This window comes from Gracilinanus agilis, chromosome 3 (assembly GCF_016433145.1).
Source record: "Gracilinanus agilis isolate LMUSP501 chromosome 3, AgileGrace, whole genome shotgun sequence".
Classification (NCBI taxonomy): domain Eukaryota; kingdom Metazoa; phylum Chordata; class Mammalia; order Didelphimorphia; family Didelphidae; genus Gracilinanus; species Gracilinanus agilis.
In genome coordinates this window covers 401213498-401230360 of record NC_058132.1, presented here as the reverse complement: position 1 = coordinate 401230360, position 16863 = coordinate 401213498, and the positions used below count along the sequence as shown (strand labels likewise).

The following is a 16863-nucleotide window of genomic DNA, read 5'->3' as shown; positions in this document are numbered from 1 at the left end:
GCCTCACTGTACCCAAATAGTTACCAAAATGAGCCACTAAAAAGTTGTTAGTGTTATTTCTAATAAACAACTTAATCTGTACTGAATTGTTAGAATAAAAACTTAAAAACTCTCCCATTTCATTTGTGAGGTGAAAATAACGGCAGGGATTTTTTTTTTTTTACAAAGCAAACTGTATTTATTTCACCTAATATTGGGCTTCAAGTGAGAGCAACAAAGAAAAGTAGACTCTGCAGTTCAACTTTTTATTTTAATAAAATCAGAATATGCACAGCACATGCAGTGCTAGCATCTAACTAATACAATAAGCAATTACTAAACCTACAGTGACTTGAAGTTCAATCTTTACATTCAGCAAGTTTAAATCCATTCTTGCATATGATTTTTGAATCCTTATTTATGAACTGAAAATATTGCTGGCTGATAAAACTTGCTAAAATGTTACCGCTGAATGTACAAGTCACTGATTATGCCAATACAACAAAGATAACCACATGTTTGAGGATTGCAATGTGCCAGACATTCACGGAAAAAAAAAAAAAACACACAACTAAACAAAACTCACGCAACAAACATCTGAGAATCTGGACACTTCACATCAGTGTTTAGAAGTGTTTCATTAATATCTTAAGACAAGTGTATCAAAACCTTGGCATGTTTTAATTTCAAGTTGCCAATTTTGTTTTACTAACATCAGAAAGTTATGGCTACACTGCCAATGCCGGGTCTGCTTAATTTGACTTAAGAGTTTAATATGACTTAACATTAAAAGCTCACACTACCCCGAAATATATAATTTCACGCATACGGTGACATTCAACATTCAAGTGCCAGTGTTTTTGTACTGTCTTTTGGTCAAGTTTCTTTAAACTTTCAAAGAATCACTTTTAGGCTTACAAAAATAAATATTTGTCAAAATGTTCAATAAATATTACACAAAACTAGCAGCAAAAAGTATCTAGAAATCTGTCGTGTGCAAATAGTTTTCTTCCCAACTATCATTCCCATGGTCCCAAATAAATTTTAGAATCTAGTCCCTTCCCCTTCTTAGACAAGCTGCGTTCAACAATCTCCAAGAGACAAAATAAGATTGGAAGTTTAAGGACACGCACACAAGACATATATATAAAATTCTCTGAATGTGCAATAAAAGAAGTATTTTGTAAAAAGTTATGGGCAAAATGTACAAGGGCCTAAACCTAGACTAATTGAAATAGCACCATAACAAATGACCTCAATACTGTCAAGTGCACCTACTTAATAAAAGTTTTAGAACAAGGCACAATACACTTGAAAATCTATTGCACTTTAGGAGATTTTTGCCGTCTTCCTATGCCACTGAAAAAAGATTGAGAGTTTTGATCACGGCACTCTGGCCACAAAGTTAGCACAGAAATTCCAAGTGGCAGAGGCATTTTTGTGGTGGACAATACTCATCTTTGGCCAGATTTAGCATAAACAGACTATAAATACAATGGAAACCTATGCAACTAAAACTGACTAAAACTGCACTGATAGCAGAATTGACACCTTGTGCAGTTATGTACATATTTCCAACCTCTGTGATCTCAAAGATTTCAGTTTGTTACTCTTCTGGAGCCATTTTACAAAGTCTACAGTAAGCCAGTTTAACATCTCAACGCAGCTTGAACAGAGTAATGTGAATCTGCATTAAAATAAAGCCTGCTGCATAATTCTTCCTGTTCATACCCTCTTGACCAAAAAACATCAACACTAGCATGCGTTATTAGACCAAAATCAGCCAGGCCCTTAAAGAGGACCGGTCATTGCTGTGGTCAGCCATTCTACCATTTCAATTTTCATTTATGGCAGGCATTTAAAAAGTCTAAATAGATGAATTCTCCTAAAAACTATTTCAAGTTATCAGACCTTTAAACTTTCCCTGTAATATTCTGCCCACATTTGGCTAGCTCACATTAATGATCTGCCTAAACATTGAAAGAGGAATTGCTGTATTTACTTGCATTAACTTCGAAAACAGTGCTTTTGAATGTATGCATGTATTCATACATCACCTCATCATGACTGGAATGGCTTATTAAAGACTATCAGGTTCTAAGTACCTATCCAGGATAGAGTGAGCAAATCAGAACTTTAACTTAGTACAGTTTGCCACATTAGAAACTAATTCCATTGATATGCTTCAAGATGTTTGTTTTTGGTTTTTGGTTTGGTTTTTCCAAATCTGCAAGTATCAAAAGCCCTAATGCAGGCTACCGCATAAGTTTTTCCTTGTAATATTTATGGATGAATCGATGATTCCTGTTTAAGTTGTATCACACCTGTGTGCCAAGGTTTGATTTTAGCCCAAGTTCAGTAAATTTATTTTGTCAAAACAATTGATATCTTGAGCATTACTGAGCCAACAGGACATCAAAATAAAAGTTGTCTAAAGTTAAAGGCACAGTACATTAACAAACAAATGATCCTCAGTCACAAAATTATAAATGCAGTTTGGGGTAGGGGTGGGTGGGAGGGGAGTTAATCCAAACTACAGCAATGAAGTCTTCAAAACCACCTTCTGAATAGGGCTGCTGATTGTTCCTTTCATTTCTTCTTGTGACCTTGAGCTCCCTTAAAAAAAAAATTTCAGTGGAGAATCACAGCTGGTAATGTACTGCGAGTTCTTGAAGCTACACAAGGTATAGTCTGGCTAAGTTACATGTGGTTTCCATATTAGCTTGTTTGGTAGGGTGACCTGCTGTGAGCAGATTCAATTACCCCACCAGTCAACCCCCTGGGAGTTATAATTTCCTCCATATCCATCACTGTTGTAGAAGCCTCCATAGCCACCTTAAACAAACAAAAAAAGCATATACATTAGATATCACATTTTTTTTAAAAAATCACTTTAGGCTAAAGTTAAAAATGGCCCCACATTTATCCAGTTAATACATGAGGTTAAAAAAAAACCCCATACACATTAAATTTTAATGAACTTACCTCCACCAAATCCTCTGCTGCTGCCATGACCACCACCTCCACCACCACTGCGGCTGCTGCTTGCTCGACTACTACTAAAGCTAGAACTGCTGGCACCACTACTTTGTCGATAGTCTCTGGCACCGAAACCTCCACTGAATCTACTACTGTGGGGGGGAGGAAGGGAAGGAAGCATAAAAACACATCATATATACCATCATTCCATTAAAAAAAAAAAAAAAGAAAAAGATATTAAGCAAATTGGGTTAAAAAGTTAAAATACCTCTTAGAACGTCCACGACTGCTACCCTTATAGTGATGTTCATAAGCCATACTTTCTAGCCATGATGGCACTTCTTGTTTGGCTTCAACAAGAAGATCCAGCAAGTCCTTGGTAATATTGATGTTCCTGTCATTGAAGAATGAAGTGGCAAGACCTAAAAAAGGTCAAAGGAATTACTCTATGCTTTGTTTTCTACAAAGCATAATATTCTACCTCTCTCCATTATTGTTGGCAACTGGGTTAAAAAAGAGGTAGGCCAATCCAATGTTTACTCAAATATCCATTTTTCCTCTATTTTAAACCACATAAACACTTTTAAAATTGAATCACATACACATGAGATATGTAATTTTATCACTGGGAATTACAACTTAAAATGTAAAACCTCATAAGTGCTTTGCAAGAGATCACAATGCAAAATTTAAGTTTCTCACCAGTTAAAAACCTTACCAAGGTTTCCAACACGACCTGTCCGACCAATTCGATGTACATATTCTTCAATATCACTCGGCAAATCAAAGTTTATGACATGTTTCACATTTGAAATATCCAGTCCTCTTGCTGCTACCTAAAATATATACATATATGTGTTTAGGTCTGGTCAATTTTTAAAGAAATGTATACATTGAGTTTATAAACAAATTAGTGTGCTTACAGCTGTAGCTACTAAAATTGGGCTTTTTCCTGAGCGGAACTGGTGAAGTGCTTCTTCTCGATCTCTCTGAGATCTGTCTCCATGGATACTGGTACAAGCATATCCTTCATGGTATAAGAAATCTTCTAAGGAATCTGCCCCCTTTTTGGTCTCCACAAACACTAAGGTCAGTGAATCTTTGCCTGAATTTGGAAAGGATAGAAAAGACTATTTCAACACTAGGATAATTTATAAATACTGAGCACCACCAAGTGGTGAAAGTTTTATACCAGTTTAATTTTAATTGCACTTAAAAGGCATGCAAATTGAAGTAATTCAAATAGAATGTTTCAATAGCATGTTATGAAAAGGGAGGAAAAGACTAAAAGCTTTTCTTCCAGCTAACACAGATTCTCATTACCTGAGCCACCAGAGCTGTGCTGAAATTCGTCGTAATTTTCTTTACCTGTGGCATTTAGGAGGTCAAGAAGAAATGACCGTTTGTCTGCTTCTTCCACCCACACTACTTTCTGTGTGATGTTCTCAGAAGTAGAGCCAACTCTGCCTACAGCCAGAAAGATATATTCATCCAAGAAGTCACGAGCAAGCATCTATAGGAAGAAAACAAACTTGGTAATCATTGAAGCAAATAACATCATCTAATATATGACACTTAAAAAATTTAAAACCGTACCTGTATTTCCTTGGGGAAAGTAGCACTAAACATCATAGTGTGGCGAACTCCCTTTTGTGGCATAGTATCTTGCTCAACTATACGACGAATTTGAGGTTCAAACCCCATATCAAGCATACGATCAGCTTCATCCAACACTAGATACCTGATGGCAGAAAAATTGTCAATGTAAAAAGTTAAGAACTATAAATTTGACCAGGCAAAAGAACCAATCTTTAAAAAACATACATCTGGATTTCCAAGTACATTTAAAGTCTATAGAATTAAAGGGCATACTATATGCAATACCACATATAAAAATTTCTTTAGAAATGGCTTAACAGCCAATGGACAAATCTGTAACATTTGAATGAGCATAATTCTGTATCTATAAGTCTCACCACCAACATCCAATTTTGTAGATTTGCTAACCATTGGATATTAAAGATAATAGCTAGCTTTGATACCAACCAAATGCTTAAAAAATTAGGATTTATGGAACCACAATCCTCATAATATCGGCTCCTTTTTAAAATAAAATTTGTAAAATCCCTAAAACCCAGAAGTGCAACTTTTACAAGAATATTTTTCATGTAAAGAGACACAAAACCAACAGCTAAGACAATTATTAACATACTTGCAAAAATCTAAGCCAATCTTTCCTCTTTCCATCATATCTACAAGACGTCCTGGAGTTGCCACAAGTAAGTGACATCCACGTTCCAAGTCTCGAATCTGCTGACCAATATCAGCGCCACCATAGACTACACATGGGCGAACTCTGGATCGATATGAAAACTATGTTAAAAAAAAAAAAAAAGTTCATTATACATATTTCAAAGTAGTAACTGGAAATTAATGTTGCTGGTAAGGCTAAATTGCCAATTTTTCATAAAATTACCTTTCTTGCTTCCTCATAGATCTGTACAGCCAGTTCTCTTGTTGGTGCTAAAACCAGGGAGATTGGGTATTGTTTGCGACGTCCATACCTTCCATTTTCCTACAAAATAAATTATTATATCAAAAGAGAGCACAAGAGTGGCTTTAAAAGTATAAAACAGGCAGCCTTTTGGTAGGGGTTTGGGATATTAAATATAAACCCTACCCTTCTTAGAATCAAGAGCAGTATGGGCTAGATTAATTGGGGTTAAGTGATCACACAGAATTACCTGAAGTTGGATTTGAACCTAGGACTTCCTATCTCCAGGCCTAGCTCTATCCACTGAGCAACCTAGTGGCCCTAGCAAGCTTTTTAATTCTGAATGCAACCCATAGGGCAAAACAATGTTAAAGGACCCTACTGTAATGTGATCCCTAAAAATGTTACCACCCAGTAACTAAAAGCTTTCTTGCATTATCAGCCCACAGATTTAAACGAACCCAAAGTATATATTTTCAGCCTAAATGCAGTTCTTTTTTCTTTGGAATTTAAAAAAAAAATTTCTTTGTATAACTTTTTCAATATAATTGGTTTAATTTGGAATCCTATGTATCTAGTTTTACATTCAAAAAATGTTATTTTGAGAAAAGATCCTTGATACAAAAGTTTAAAAATCAGTGGTTATACAGGAAATATTTTAAAAATGTGAATCAATCTGAATCTGAGGTACTACACTTGAAAGATTCCCAATTCAAGACATGCAATCATTAACCAAAACGGACCTTAAAGCTCTAACACTCATGCCTAGTCATTTCACTAAGGTAAATGTAACAAAAAAATTTTTTTAACATTCATCAACCAGAAAACAAACCTTCATAGCCCTCAATGCTTCGCCTGGGCCATCTGTATAAATTTGACTCAAAATTGGCAGAAGAAATGCAGCAGTTTTCCCAGATCCTTAAAAAAAAAAAAAAAAAAAAAAAAAAAAAAAAAAAAGTAAATTACCTAAAAATTTAAAGGTAAAGTTGTGGCAACTATACAGACTTGAACAAGAATCCAACAAAATGCCGCATTTAGCCAGACTTGAAAAGAACATTTAACATCCCATAAGAATCAAAATTTAAATTATAGTATTATAGATTAGAGTACTTACATCACTAGTTTTCAAAAATTACAAAATGTGTCTTGCCAAATATTGTAAAGAAATTCACACTATTGTTACTTTCTAGTTCTAGTCACAATGTCTTCTGAATGTTTGTAATAAAGTATCCTTTATTTCATCTAGTAACTTATTTGCCATGTTGTGCATTTGAATTAGCACTGAGGTAATAATAGCTAGATTTCAATAACTAGGTAACTTCACATAATTCGATATGTATAATGTTTGTATAACCTACCTGTTTGGGCACAAGCCATCAAGTCTCTCTTTTCTTTGATAATAGGAATAGCATGTTTCTGCACTGGAGTAGGACGAGTATAACGAGTAAGTTCAATATTACCCATGATAATTTCTCCCATTTCAACATCGCTAAACTGTCAAGAAATATGAAAATATAATGAATTAAGAGGTTAAGCTAGAATGATTATAATCTTTAGCTCCCCACCCCAAAGGTCCCCTTTTGCTTGGACTTTTCCCTATGCGAGTAGAGAATTTTATTTGTAATAATGAATGGTCTGTCTCTACACCTTTATACCCTCTCATTCTACACTGTGGACTCAAGTTTGAAAAATAGCAAACTAAATCTTGAAGTTTACCACAATCTTTAATAAGTACTATCAACTTTGAAAGTTCTCTAAAAAGAAGCCCTTCGGAAATATAAAACATTTGGAAGGAGAGAGAAAACAATTTTCTATATGGCTACCTTGTATTTAAAATTTCAAAGACTTACACTTTCAATGTGTGGGGGACAGTTGTTGCCTGTTGCCTCAACAGGAATGTCATCATATTTCTCAAAATTAATTCCAGTGTTTCCTCCAGAGAAGAGTTCCCTAAAATGAAAAGTTCAATTGTAGTTACTATTTGACACAACTAAAGATATACCGAAGTCAATAGTTGGGAAGTCACTTACTGCTCCAAGCGATCACTTGGTGGAAGTGGTTTAGACCAGTCATCTTCATCTGACTTATCAGACCATCGACTATTACCACTTCGTTCAAATTTGCCAAAACCACCTCTGTCACCACGACTGCCAATGCCATCGTAGTCACTTCTTCCACGATCATCAAATCTAAACAGTAGAAAACATCTATCACACATACACCACCAATGTGGGGGTAAGGTGGTGGTGGTGGTGGGGAAATTGTCCCTCAACTTTGAGAAAATGCCCCATGCTGCTTATTTGAATTTATTTTGCAATACCAAGGGAATACTTGAAAAGCTACAAGGCCAGCCAGTACAATTAAAATTGACTCTCAAAATTCTGAATTCTTTACCAAGCATTATTCCAAATTAGCCAATGTGCTTTGTCATTCTTTTTAAAGCATGCCATTATGTGTCTCTAGACTGATCAAATAAAAAACAGGCCAAAGGCTCATTTGAGAAATAAAAACTTTACAAGCTTCTAATTATTATTAGGACATATTTACTCCTACATTTTACCCAAGTTGTTCATGAAAATTGGGGAAAAAAAAAAAAATCAACAACCTGAAAGTACTGCTTTCCCCAGTTACTTTATAATATTTATAGGAAAGAATTCCCCAGTATAAGACTTGGGACAAAAGGTAGAAAATAGTCCTTACCTGAATTAAGATGTGTTTAGTTTAGGCCTGGTATACCATGTTTGCGAAAATATCAGGACACAGGACTAACCACAGCTAGTCAGAGTTCATGACACTCGTGTAATCAAAAATACAAGGTGTTTAAATTTTAAAAATTTTTTCAAACAAAAGTTAGCCTTTTATCTTATATTTGCCTACATTTTAAATATTCAAACATGAAAGATTAATTACAGTGCAGGTCTCATTTTAGAACAACCTTTAAGATCTCTCATGACTTAAAAAAGCACAAGGATTATATTATGCTCCATATACAGAAAATAGATCCTCAATTTTTAAAAAGCCATTTAAGAGTCAATAAAGAAAAAGCATGTGGATTTCTCTAACCCCAACAACATATTTACCATCAAGACAACTCTGTGCACAAGATAGTCAGAACAGAACCAATCACACACCTTCCTCTTGATCCACTTCCACGATCACTGAAGAAACTGGACTTCCCTCTTGTATCACTACGGGAGCCAAAACTGCTATATGCATCCTTATCTTTACCAGAATTCCACCCCGAACTATCTTTATCGTAGAATCCTACCAAAAAAAGAACAAGATCGACTTTCTTCTTTTAACTATTAGGATACTAGTACTTACTTAGAAAGCTAAGGCCTTATAGTCTATCCATTCATGATCAGAAGGTTTTGGCCATGAACCAGTACACAACTAGGGCAAAAGAGTTGGTTGAGATCAAGTTTCCTTAAGAGCCCAGAACATAATATTCAGAACCCAGCAATTTGTAGACAAGTTGATGAGAAATTTTTTTGTCTTAAATTTGTAATTCTTTTTAAAAGGATAAAAAGTAAGAGAATACACAACACGATATTCTCCATTATAAGGGTTGCTTCAATTTCTCGAGAACTGGAATCATATTATAACATTTAAAATTCATTATCATAGACATATTGCTACTCTCACACTGAGCCCCTTCCCAAATGAGGGGTGCCTTTTAAGACAGTGTGACTGACAAAATTATGTCTAACAGTATTTTCCAGGGTCAGGAGAAAAAAGATGCAATGTACACAGAAATTAAAAGTTCTCTATTGATTCTTCCTCTTATTTCTGAAATATAAAGGATTACTCTAAAAGCCTTTATTAATACTATATTTTTCTACACCGAGTTGAAGATGTTCACAATACCTAGAGAGCCCAACTCTGAAACTTTGTAGATGTTTAAAAAAAGATTGGTAAGGTGAAGTAGTCACAGTTAAGAGATTCTAGAGTCAAATCCAAGTTTACAACTCCAAATTCAGGGTTCCTCTTTGATACCACTTTGTCATCATATCTAAGGTCCAAGAGCATACTGTTTCCCCTTCACTAATACTAAGAATATACCCTTTTCCCTGAAGATTCATAAATGTTGCCCTACACCATACTTTGAGATTATAATTAAGTTTTAGCAATACCACTGATTATATGAAAATGGAACAAAATGGCTGAATTTATAGTTCTAAAGTTAAGTTTAACATATTTCACAATGTATTTTAACCTCTAGATGTTTCCAAAACATTAACATTGTTACTTCTAATTGAATAAACATTCAAGTAATTGGGGCAGGAAAGCCATCCTAAAAATTTGTAATAAAAAACCACTCTTTATGTGACTAACAGGAAAATTTTAAAATGAGACATTCAAGAACTATAGCTTTTCAGGAAGTTTATTTATTAACAACTGATTTTAAAAAAGATTTTAGAGGTCATTCTATAAAAGTACAGGATTTAAAGCTAAGTGATGTTGTCAAATACCCAGTGGAAAGCTATTTTAACTTAAACATCATCAAAAAACTGCCAATTTGTCCAAATGATACCAATCCCTGATATACTACTTTTGAAGACAAGCCCTCTAAGATTATTTACTTAAGAAATTAAGTTAAGAGTTAAATCCTGCTTTTAGTCAATAATCCACAAAATTAGTCCACACAATAGCCTTCATGTCGATTTAAAAATAGTAGCTCCTTCAGGTTAAGTATAATTTGGGGTTACCCTTAACTTTAGGACAGTGCTTTATAGCATAAAACTGCTCTAGTTAACTCAGTCCTGTCAAATTTGTAATTTTATGTCCTTTAAGTAGTAACAACTAATACCACCATTCAAATAATTTTAAGTGGAATAACTGTTGATAACACTATACTATATAGATAGGATACTAAGATGACCCCATATCCCTCCTTTCAAACCCGAATTCAAAATCTTGATATGATACTTATCTTTGTGATAAGCTCTCTTAGTTTCTTCAATTAAAAAAAAAATTTAAGGAAAATCTTATGATACACCTTTAAGTAATCTTTTTTAAAAAACCAAAACCATTTGCACATACTTTAAATAAAATCTTAACATCTTAGAATCAATACCGTGTATTGGTTCCAAAGCAAAAGAAGAGCTAGGCAATGGGAGTTAAGTGACTTGCCCAAGGTCACATAGCTGAGGCCATATTTGAACCTGAAACCTCCTTCCTGTCTCCAGACCTGGCTCTCAATCCACTGAGCCACCTAGCTGCCCCCAATAATATATTTTTAATAAAAATACCATTCCCCCTCTCTCCCTTTGTCTTTACCTTATAGTGGACAGAAACCAATTTAGAACTTCCTAAAGAACATGAATGCAAAACAAAAAATGTCCACATGAGAATGATTGCATTTATATTCAGACACAAGTGAAATGCTTATTTTGACTTGTTTTGCTGAAAAGTCTTCCCCCTCCACCTTTAAAAATCTTTGTTTACAATGTTTACGAGCAACAGACTCATAAGGATAGGGAGAACATAAAATACTGAGATTGCAAAAAACAAAAAAACCCACATATACAAAAAAAGAACAAAGCTCCACCACACACCTAGTTTATGTCTAAGATAGAAGAATTCTTTTTCCTTCTTTTACTTATGCTCCTTATTAGGCCAGCAATTTCATTTGTATAAATCACTCTAGTTCTTCTAAATAACTTATTGCCCTCTAAGAAAGTTCACACAAAGGAGTTGGTGTGTAGAGAATTAAGAATACATTTCTTACTTAAAATAGATTTTCAAATATTTCAAAGCTAATAAATCAAATCTACTAGTCAAGTTTCCATAGCTCCATTAACTATTATAGTATATTATTCTGTAAAAATGCTGGGTTTTTTTTTTTACAGCTCTAGACAATGCATTTATAGGATCACAATTTAAATCTTTTCCCACCATAATGTTTATAGTTTATCCTTAGCAAGCATTAAAAAGATAATGCTTAACATAGAAAATGTTCTAACATTATATAGCTCCTAGCTATAGTCAGCTTTAAAAAAACTAAAAGCAAAAACACACAATGCACACATACAATCAGTTGAAAAAGTTATACCTTGTTAGATGGGATACATTAGGAAATAAAGTCTTACCCTTAGAAGCTTCTCTGTTCCTTAAATGAGGAGGAATATAACGTCCTTCTAAGAGGGAAAAGAAAATATTTTATTTTTATAAAATCTTTAAGACAAAAGTTCTTTACAGTCTGGCTAAAGGGCAGAAGGCTTGTCACAGCTGATATATCTGTTTAATCCAAAAACTTGGAAAAAACCATCAGGGTCTTAGTGAATAGAACATTTTCATCTCCATAGTTGTCAAGTTTAAACATTCCAATATACTTACCAGGATGGGGGTGTGTGTGTGTGTGTGGAGATATTACCTTGGTATTTATCAGAATTCTAAAAAGATGGGGGTGGGGGACAATTAAATAAAAATAGCAAAAAAAAAAAAAATATCAGGAATGAAAATTTGGAATTCATTGGATTTAGTGATTAAAATTCTCAACCTAATTCAGGATTCTCTGGTCAACTTGTAACAACTCTTAAATTAATTTAAAATGCAAAGATGTAATGAAGTCAAATCATTTTTAACAGAATCACATTTAATTACGAAACAAAGGAAACTTGCCACTCACTGCTTGAATAACCTGAAAATACCTCCATCAAGTCAGGAGCAGTGAGCCACTATCACCACTACTCTGAAGAATTTAGTCAGTACATTAAGAGAAAAATGCCATTTGCACATAAAACACCCATATCCACACACCTCATAGTTTACAATCTACTGGAATGTACTTTAACCCACAGACATGCAATTTTAATTTTCAAAAGTTGCCTTACACTTCATTTCTCAGATTATAAAAACAAGATTCCTCACTCCTAGCCCCTTTTGTGGTGATCTCATTTGATTACTTTAGTAATTAATTAGGAAAAGAATAGGACAAATTTTGCTTAAGTTTCTAGAGACTGACAAAACATACAAGTTAAAATAAAAAATCAACACTCATCTGTCTATAGTGACTACAGCAGTTTTTAATTACAAAGATTAGTGCACTAAAAAAATTCATTTGGCTAGTATGTTAAAAAGCAATTAGGGGGGCAGCTGGGTAGCTCAGTGGAGTGAGAGTCAGGCCTAGAGACAGGAGGTCCTAGGTTCAAACCTGGCCTCAGCCACTTCCCAGCTGTGTGACCCTGGGCAAGTCACTTGACCCCCATTGCCCACCCTAACCACTCCTTCCACCTATGAGACAATACACCGGAAGTACAAGGGTTTAAAAAAAAAAAAAAGCAATTAGCATTCCATTCAAAACTCAGCTCCAACCTAATTACTCCAGTCATCTTATAAAACTTCCAAATCAGTCACCAAAACATCAAAACAAAGAGAAACTTAGTTCTGACTTGATAGAAAAATTCTTATGTTTGAGTGAAAGGCTAATAATAAACTCCTTATATATTTTATTATTCTTATACTGGATCTTTATCATTAACCAAACCTACTAGGAAAGCCAATTCACATGTAAATTCATTCAAACTAAGTAAATCCAACAGTCTGATTTCTTATTAATAAATCATCATGACACTCTTGATTTAAGGTAAGACATAAGAAAAAAAGCTTTAAAAAAAAAAACCCAATACCAAGAAAATCAACTAAAATTTCATACTTACTGCTCGCTGTACCTCCTCCACTCTGATTATCTGAAGAATTCAGGTCTAGGCCAGCAAACTAAAGGAAAAAAGGAAAGATTGGATTATTTATACTGTCAGTACACATCAAACATTCTCAGGAAAAGAAAAACTGTTGTTGAACAATAATCAAAAGGGAAAGGAGTCGGTCATTAACATTTCTAACTTTGGTTCTTGCCACTAGTTTGACCTATGACCTTGAGTTAATATTCTAGAGCCTGCTTCCTAACCTAAAATGCTTGTATATGAATACTACCCCATCCTAACCATAGGTTTTGTGAGAGACAAGAGTATTTTATACTCTTAATTTTCTCTTCTAGATACTGGACCTAGAATTTGTCAATTAGGGTAGACCTACTCTAAACATACCTTTTTATGAGAACTTCAAATAGTTACAAACCTCAAAATGTAATAGTTATGCGTAAAAATAAGCTAATCTAATGTTTCATAAGTTAATTAGGTTATTTTTAAAAAAATATTCTTTAGAGATCTTACCACATTGGCCCCAATATAGGGTTGTATTACGCCCTGCACCCTGGCTTTATAAAACAGAGTACAGCTTAGAAATTTCCCATTGTATAGTTATCTTTGTACCTCATTTTAAGGGATGGGCCTATATTTAGAACAATCAAGGTAAATGATTTGGAATAAAGCCATCTGTTTTAAGGTGTAAGCTAGGACAACATGACTCAAATTCCACAACTACCTTGGGCCTCAGTTTCCTCATCTATAAAATGTTAGATTTGGTTCAACTTCTAAGGGACTCAAGTCCTGTCCAATTCTAGATCTATGATCTTATATAAAATTCTTCTCCTTGGGGAAAAACATTTCAGTGTGATTTTAATTACTGTATTGGGCCTTTAAACATTTTCCTTTTAAATTTCAAATAGAAAACTCAAGTTTTTGGCTCTCCCACCTCCATTTTCTCTAATCTCAATGGCTCAAAGGGCAGACCAGTTTGACAATTCACACCCAGTTTTATTTATTCCCACTGAGACCAAACTCTGGTCCAACTTAAAATCCTAGGTTAAAAAAAGCACCTTTTATCCTAAAAGTGGACCAATTAACTGTAATCATCACTATAGTGTAAACATAATAAGGCCACCACAACCAAAAATATTTTAGCTAAAAAGCAACCTTTTTTAGCACAAGTGGCACCCTTTAAAAGTTGAAATCACTGGATAGAAACTCACAAGATATTAATACATTTTTAAAAAAGGTAGTACACAACATATATTTTAACTTGCTCCATACACCACGTAGCAGATAACCATTCTTTTGCAGATCAAGACAATTTATGCATGCTAGAGTTTGCTCTAGAAGATAAAGGCTGTCCTGCAGTTTTTTTTCAAAAAATTACATCAATGACCCTCTACCTAACATGTTTGGGGAAAAATAAGCCTTTAAGAGAACTGTTTAATTTTACATTCCATAAGGCAGTTTAAAAGACACTCCCTTTCATTCCTATTATTTATAAACTTCATTCTGAAAACCTAATTAACAAGAAGAACATACCTCCTCCCCCACTTAAATTTTAAAGTTTAAAGGAAGCTTTACAATCGTCAAGGTCAAATCAATTCTGAATTCAAGAATGGTTCTAATTCATTCCTAAAATTCTAGATAGTGCTTTCAAACCAATGCACTATTTAATTTATGATAAAACAAAGTCACTACTTTGGAACAACCAGAGTATACAGATGATATCATCATTATGAAACCAATACCTCAAAATCCTCCAAATAGCTAATCACCAAACCTCAAATTCTGGGTCATTGTTGCCAACAGCTTTTTTTTAGCATAAAGCTAATTTTGAGACAAATATTTTACTGGCAAACACCTAATGAGACTGTACAGCATTTACTTTCACAGCTTACTCAAAATGTGGTAATTAAAAAAATCCAATATATTCTACGATCGTCCCTAGCAATTCGCTAGAATATGTCTGCAGAATTAATCAAGAGCCTGAATTCATCAAGGCTAAACAATAGACTTCTCTCAAAAAGCCTGGTGCCATAGCTATAATCCACCTCTCCATCTCATATCCTTTTTCAAAGTCTTTCTCTCTCACACACACACAGACTACCGGATTTTTTATCTCGGATGTATTTAAACGATTGCTATAATGCCTTATCCAAAACATCAGAAAATTCTATGCCATCCAATCCCGCATCTCAGAAAATTTTCCTCTTTCAAATCGCCCTAGCATGAATGCCAAAACTAAAGCTCACAAGACTACAAAGCATCACGTAGAGCTAACAACGTTCAGGGGGAAATGCTGCCTCTTGACTCTACTAAAGATATCATCCCCACCACGGCCTTCCCCCCCACCTCCATATCTCCACTACCCGGCGCAACGGCGCACGGACGGACCCATTCCTCCCTTCCCCTCCCCCCCACACAATCCCTCCTCGGCCCATCTGCGTCACAAAACTTTCCACTCCGGAAACGCTGCTTCGCCAACCGGGACAGTGGAATCAAAGATCTGCCCTCAAAAGGGGAGATAAAACAAGTTCCAAACCCTTTAAACCAAGGAGAATGACTTAAAAATGGGGCTCGCAAAGCACCCATTTCCCCCTACGTGTTTTTCGCCTCCTCCGCATCACCCGCGCTGGCAGCTCCTCATTCGCCCCCGCCCCCCACCCCGCTAGCGGGCCGCAGCGCCGCCCAGCCACGCAGCAGCACACAAAGGAGGCCGCCGCCATTAACCAGAGCGAAGGCCGTCAGCCCGCGCGCCCCCGCCACCTTGCATCGGGTCTTCCATCCTTCGTCATTTACACCTTCCACGAGATAAAACAGCTCTAGCCAAATGCCAGGAACAACCACAACAAAAGCTAACGCAAAGGTCTATTCAAAAGCCAACTTCGCAAAACAAAAACACCCTTAGAGAGAAGCACAAAAGACTCCAGACAAAGAGCCCCTCCAGTGCGCGCGCACCTCAACCCCCCCCCAGCGCGCGCTCTTGCGCGCGCTCCCTTCTCTTTCCCGACTCGCTTGCGCACGCTCGCACAAAAGCCGCCATTGTGCGCGGAACACGGACAATACCTCGGGCGAGCCGGGGCCCAACACAAAGCCCGCCTCTCCCTGGTCCCTTTCCACACGCGGTTCCCCGACCTTCCTGCCGACTTCTCTAATCCCCCCCTCCACACCCCCGAGAAGGCGACTTACTCCGTCGCGGAACGCATGACCCAGGAACCGGGGTACTCGCAGACCAACATGGTTTAGCACTGCGCCATAGGCCAGGCTTGTGGGGGGAGGGCGGGAGTATGATGGGATCCGCGAGGCAGCGACCCCCTTCCCTCCTCGCCGTCTTACCTGCTGATCCAGCCCGAGCGCATTCTCCACCGCCACATGACTCATCCCTGAAAAGTACCGGGGACTCTGGCGTTACCACTGCGGATCAACTGTGTGTGTGGGGGGTGTCTCACCGCAAAGCACCTCTCACCGGGGAACTGCGGCTCTGGAACGCCCGGCGCGGCCACGGCCCTAATATACCCACTCCGACGGCTTGTACGTCACCACGTAAGACGTACCCGTCCCCCGTCGCCCCTCTCCCTATCCAACCCACACCTCCCCCTACCGCCACCACTACCACTTCTCCTTCTTAGCTGCCGCGCCAATCAAGTCAGCCCTAACCTCGCGGGAACAATCCGTCACAGTCTATTCTCCTACCGCCTCAGCAGAGCAAAGTCCTCCAAAATTCGCGAGAGCTTCTCTTTCCCTACCCCCCCCTAC

General features: G+C 36.5%; 1 protein-coding gene across 6 annotated transcripts; it reads right to left on the bottom strand.

The window, feature by feature from the left end:
* Positions 1 to 231: 231 nt before the first annotated feature.
* Positions 232 to 16829, bottom strand: DDX3X (DEAD-box helicase 3 X-linked). 6 transcript variants are annotated; one of them, XM_044670175.1, is made up of 17 exons: positions 16444 to 16829; positions 13114 to 13171; positions 11545 to 11592; positions 8584 to 8716; positions 7483 to 7641; positions 7303 to 7402; positions 6811 to 6946; positions 6285 to 6370; positions 5435 to 5533; positions 5171 to 5331; positions 4555 to 4699; positions 4282 to 4471; positions 3882 to 4063; positions 3677 to 3794; positions 3227 to 3380; positions 2965 to 3110; positions 232 to 2814 (listed from the first exon to the last, which is right to left on the bottom strand). In XM_044670175.1, the coding sequence occupies exons 1-17, from the start codon at positions 16486 to 16488 to the stop codon at positions 2735 to 2737; spliced, it is 2040 nt and encodes a 679-aa protein (XP_044526110.1). In that variant the 5' UTR covers positions 16489 to 16829; the 3' UTR covers positions 232 to 2734. The 6 variants fall into 6 exon arrangements, with proteins under 6 accessions (XP_044526110.1, XP_044526111.1, XP_044526112.1 ...); XM_044670176.1 differs by having other exon boundaries at positions 2965 to 3107; XM_044670177.1 differs by having other exon boundaries at positions 4327 to 4471.
* Positions 16830 to 16863: the final 34 nt, after the last annotated feature.

Bases quoted from the DNA above. Each gene is read 5' to 3' on its own strand.
- DDX3X (XM_044670175.1), bottom strand. From the start codon at position 16,488: ATGAGTCATGTGGCGGTGGAGAATGCGCTCGGGCTGGATCAGCAG. The intron at 7,403-7,482 runs GTAAGTGACTTC...TTTTCATTTTAG, and splicing joins CCAAGTGATCGCTTGGAGCA to GGAACTCTTCTCTGGAGGAA. The intron at 3,795-3,881 runs GTAAGCACACTA...TATATATTTTAG, and splicing joins CAATTTTAGTAGCTACAGCT to GTAGCAGCAAGAGGACTGGA.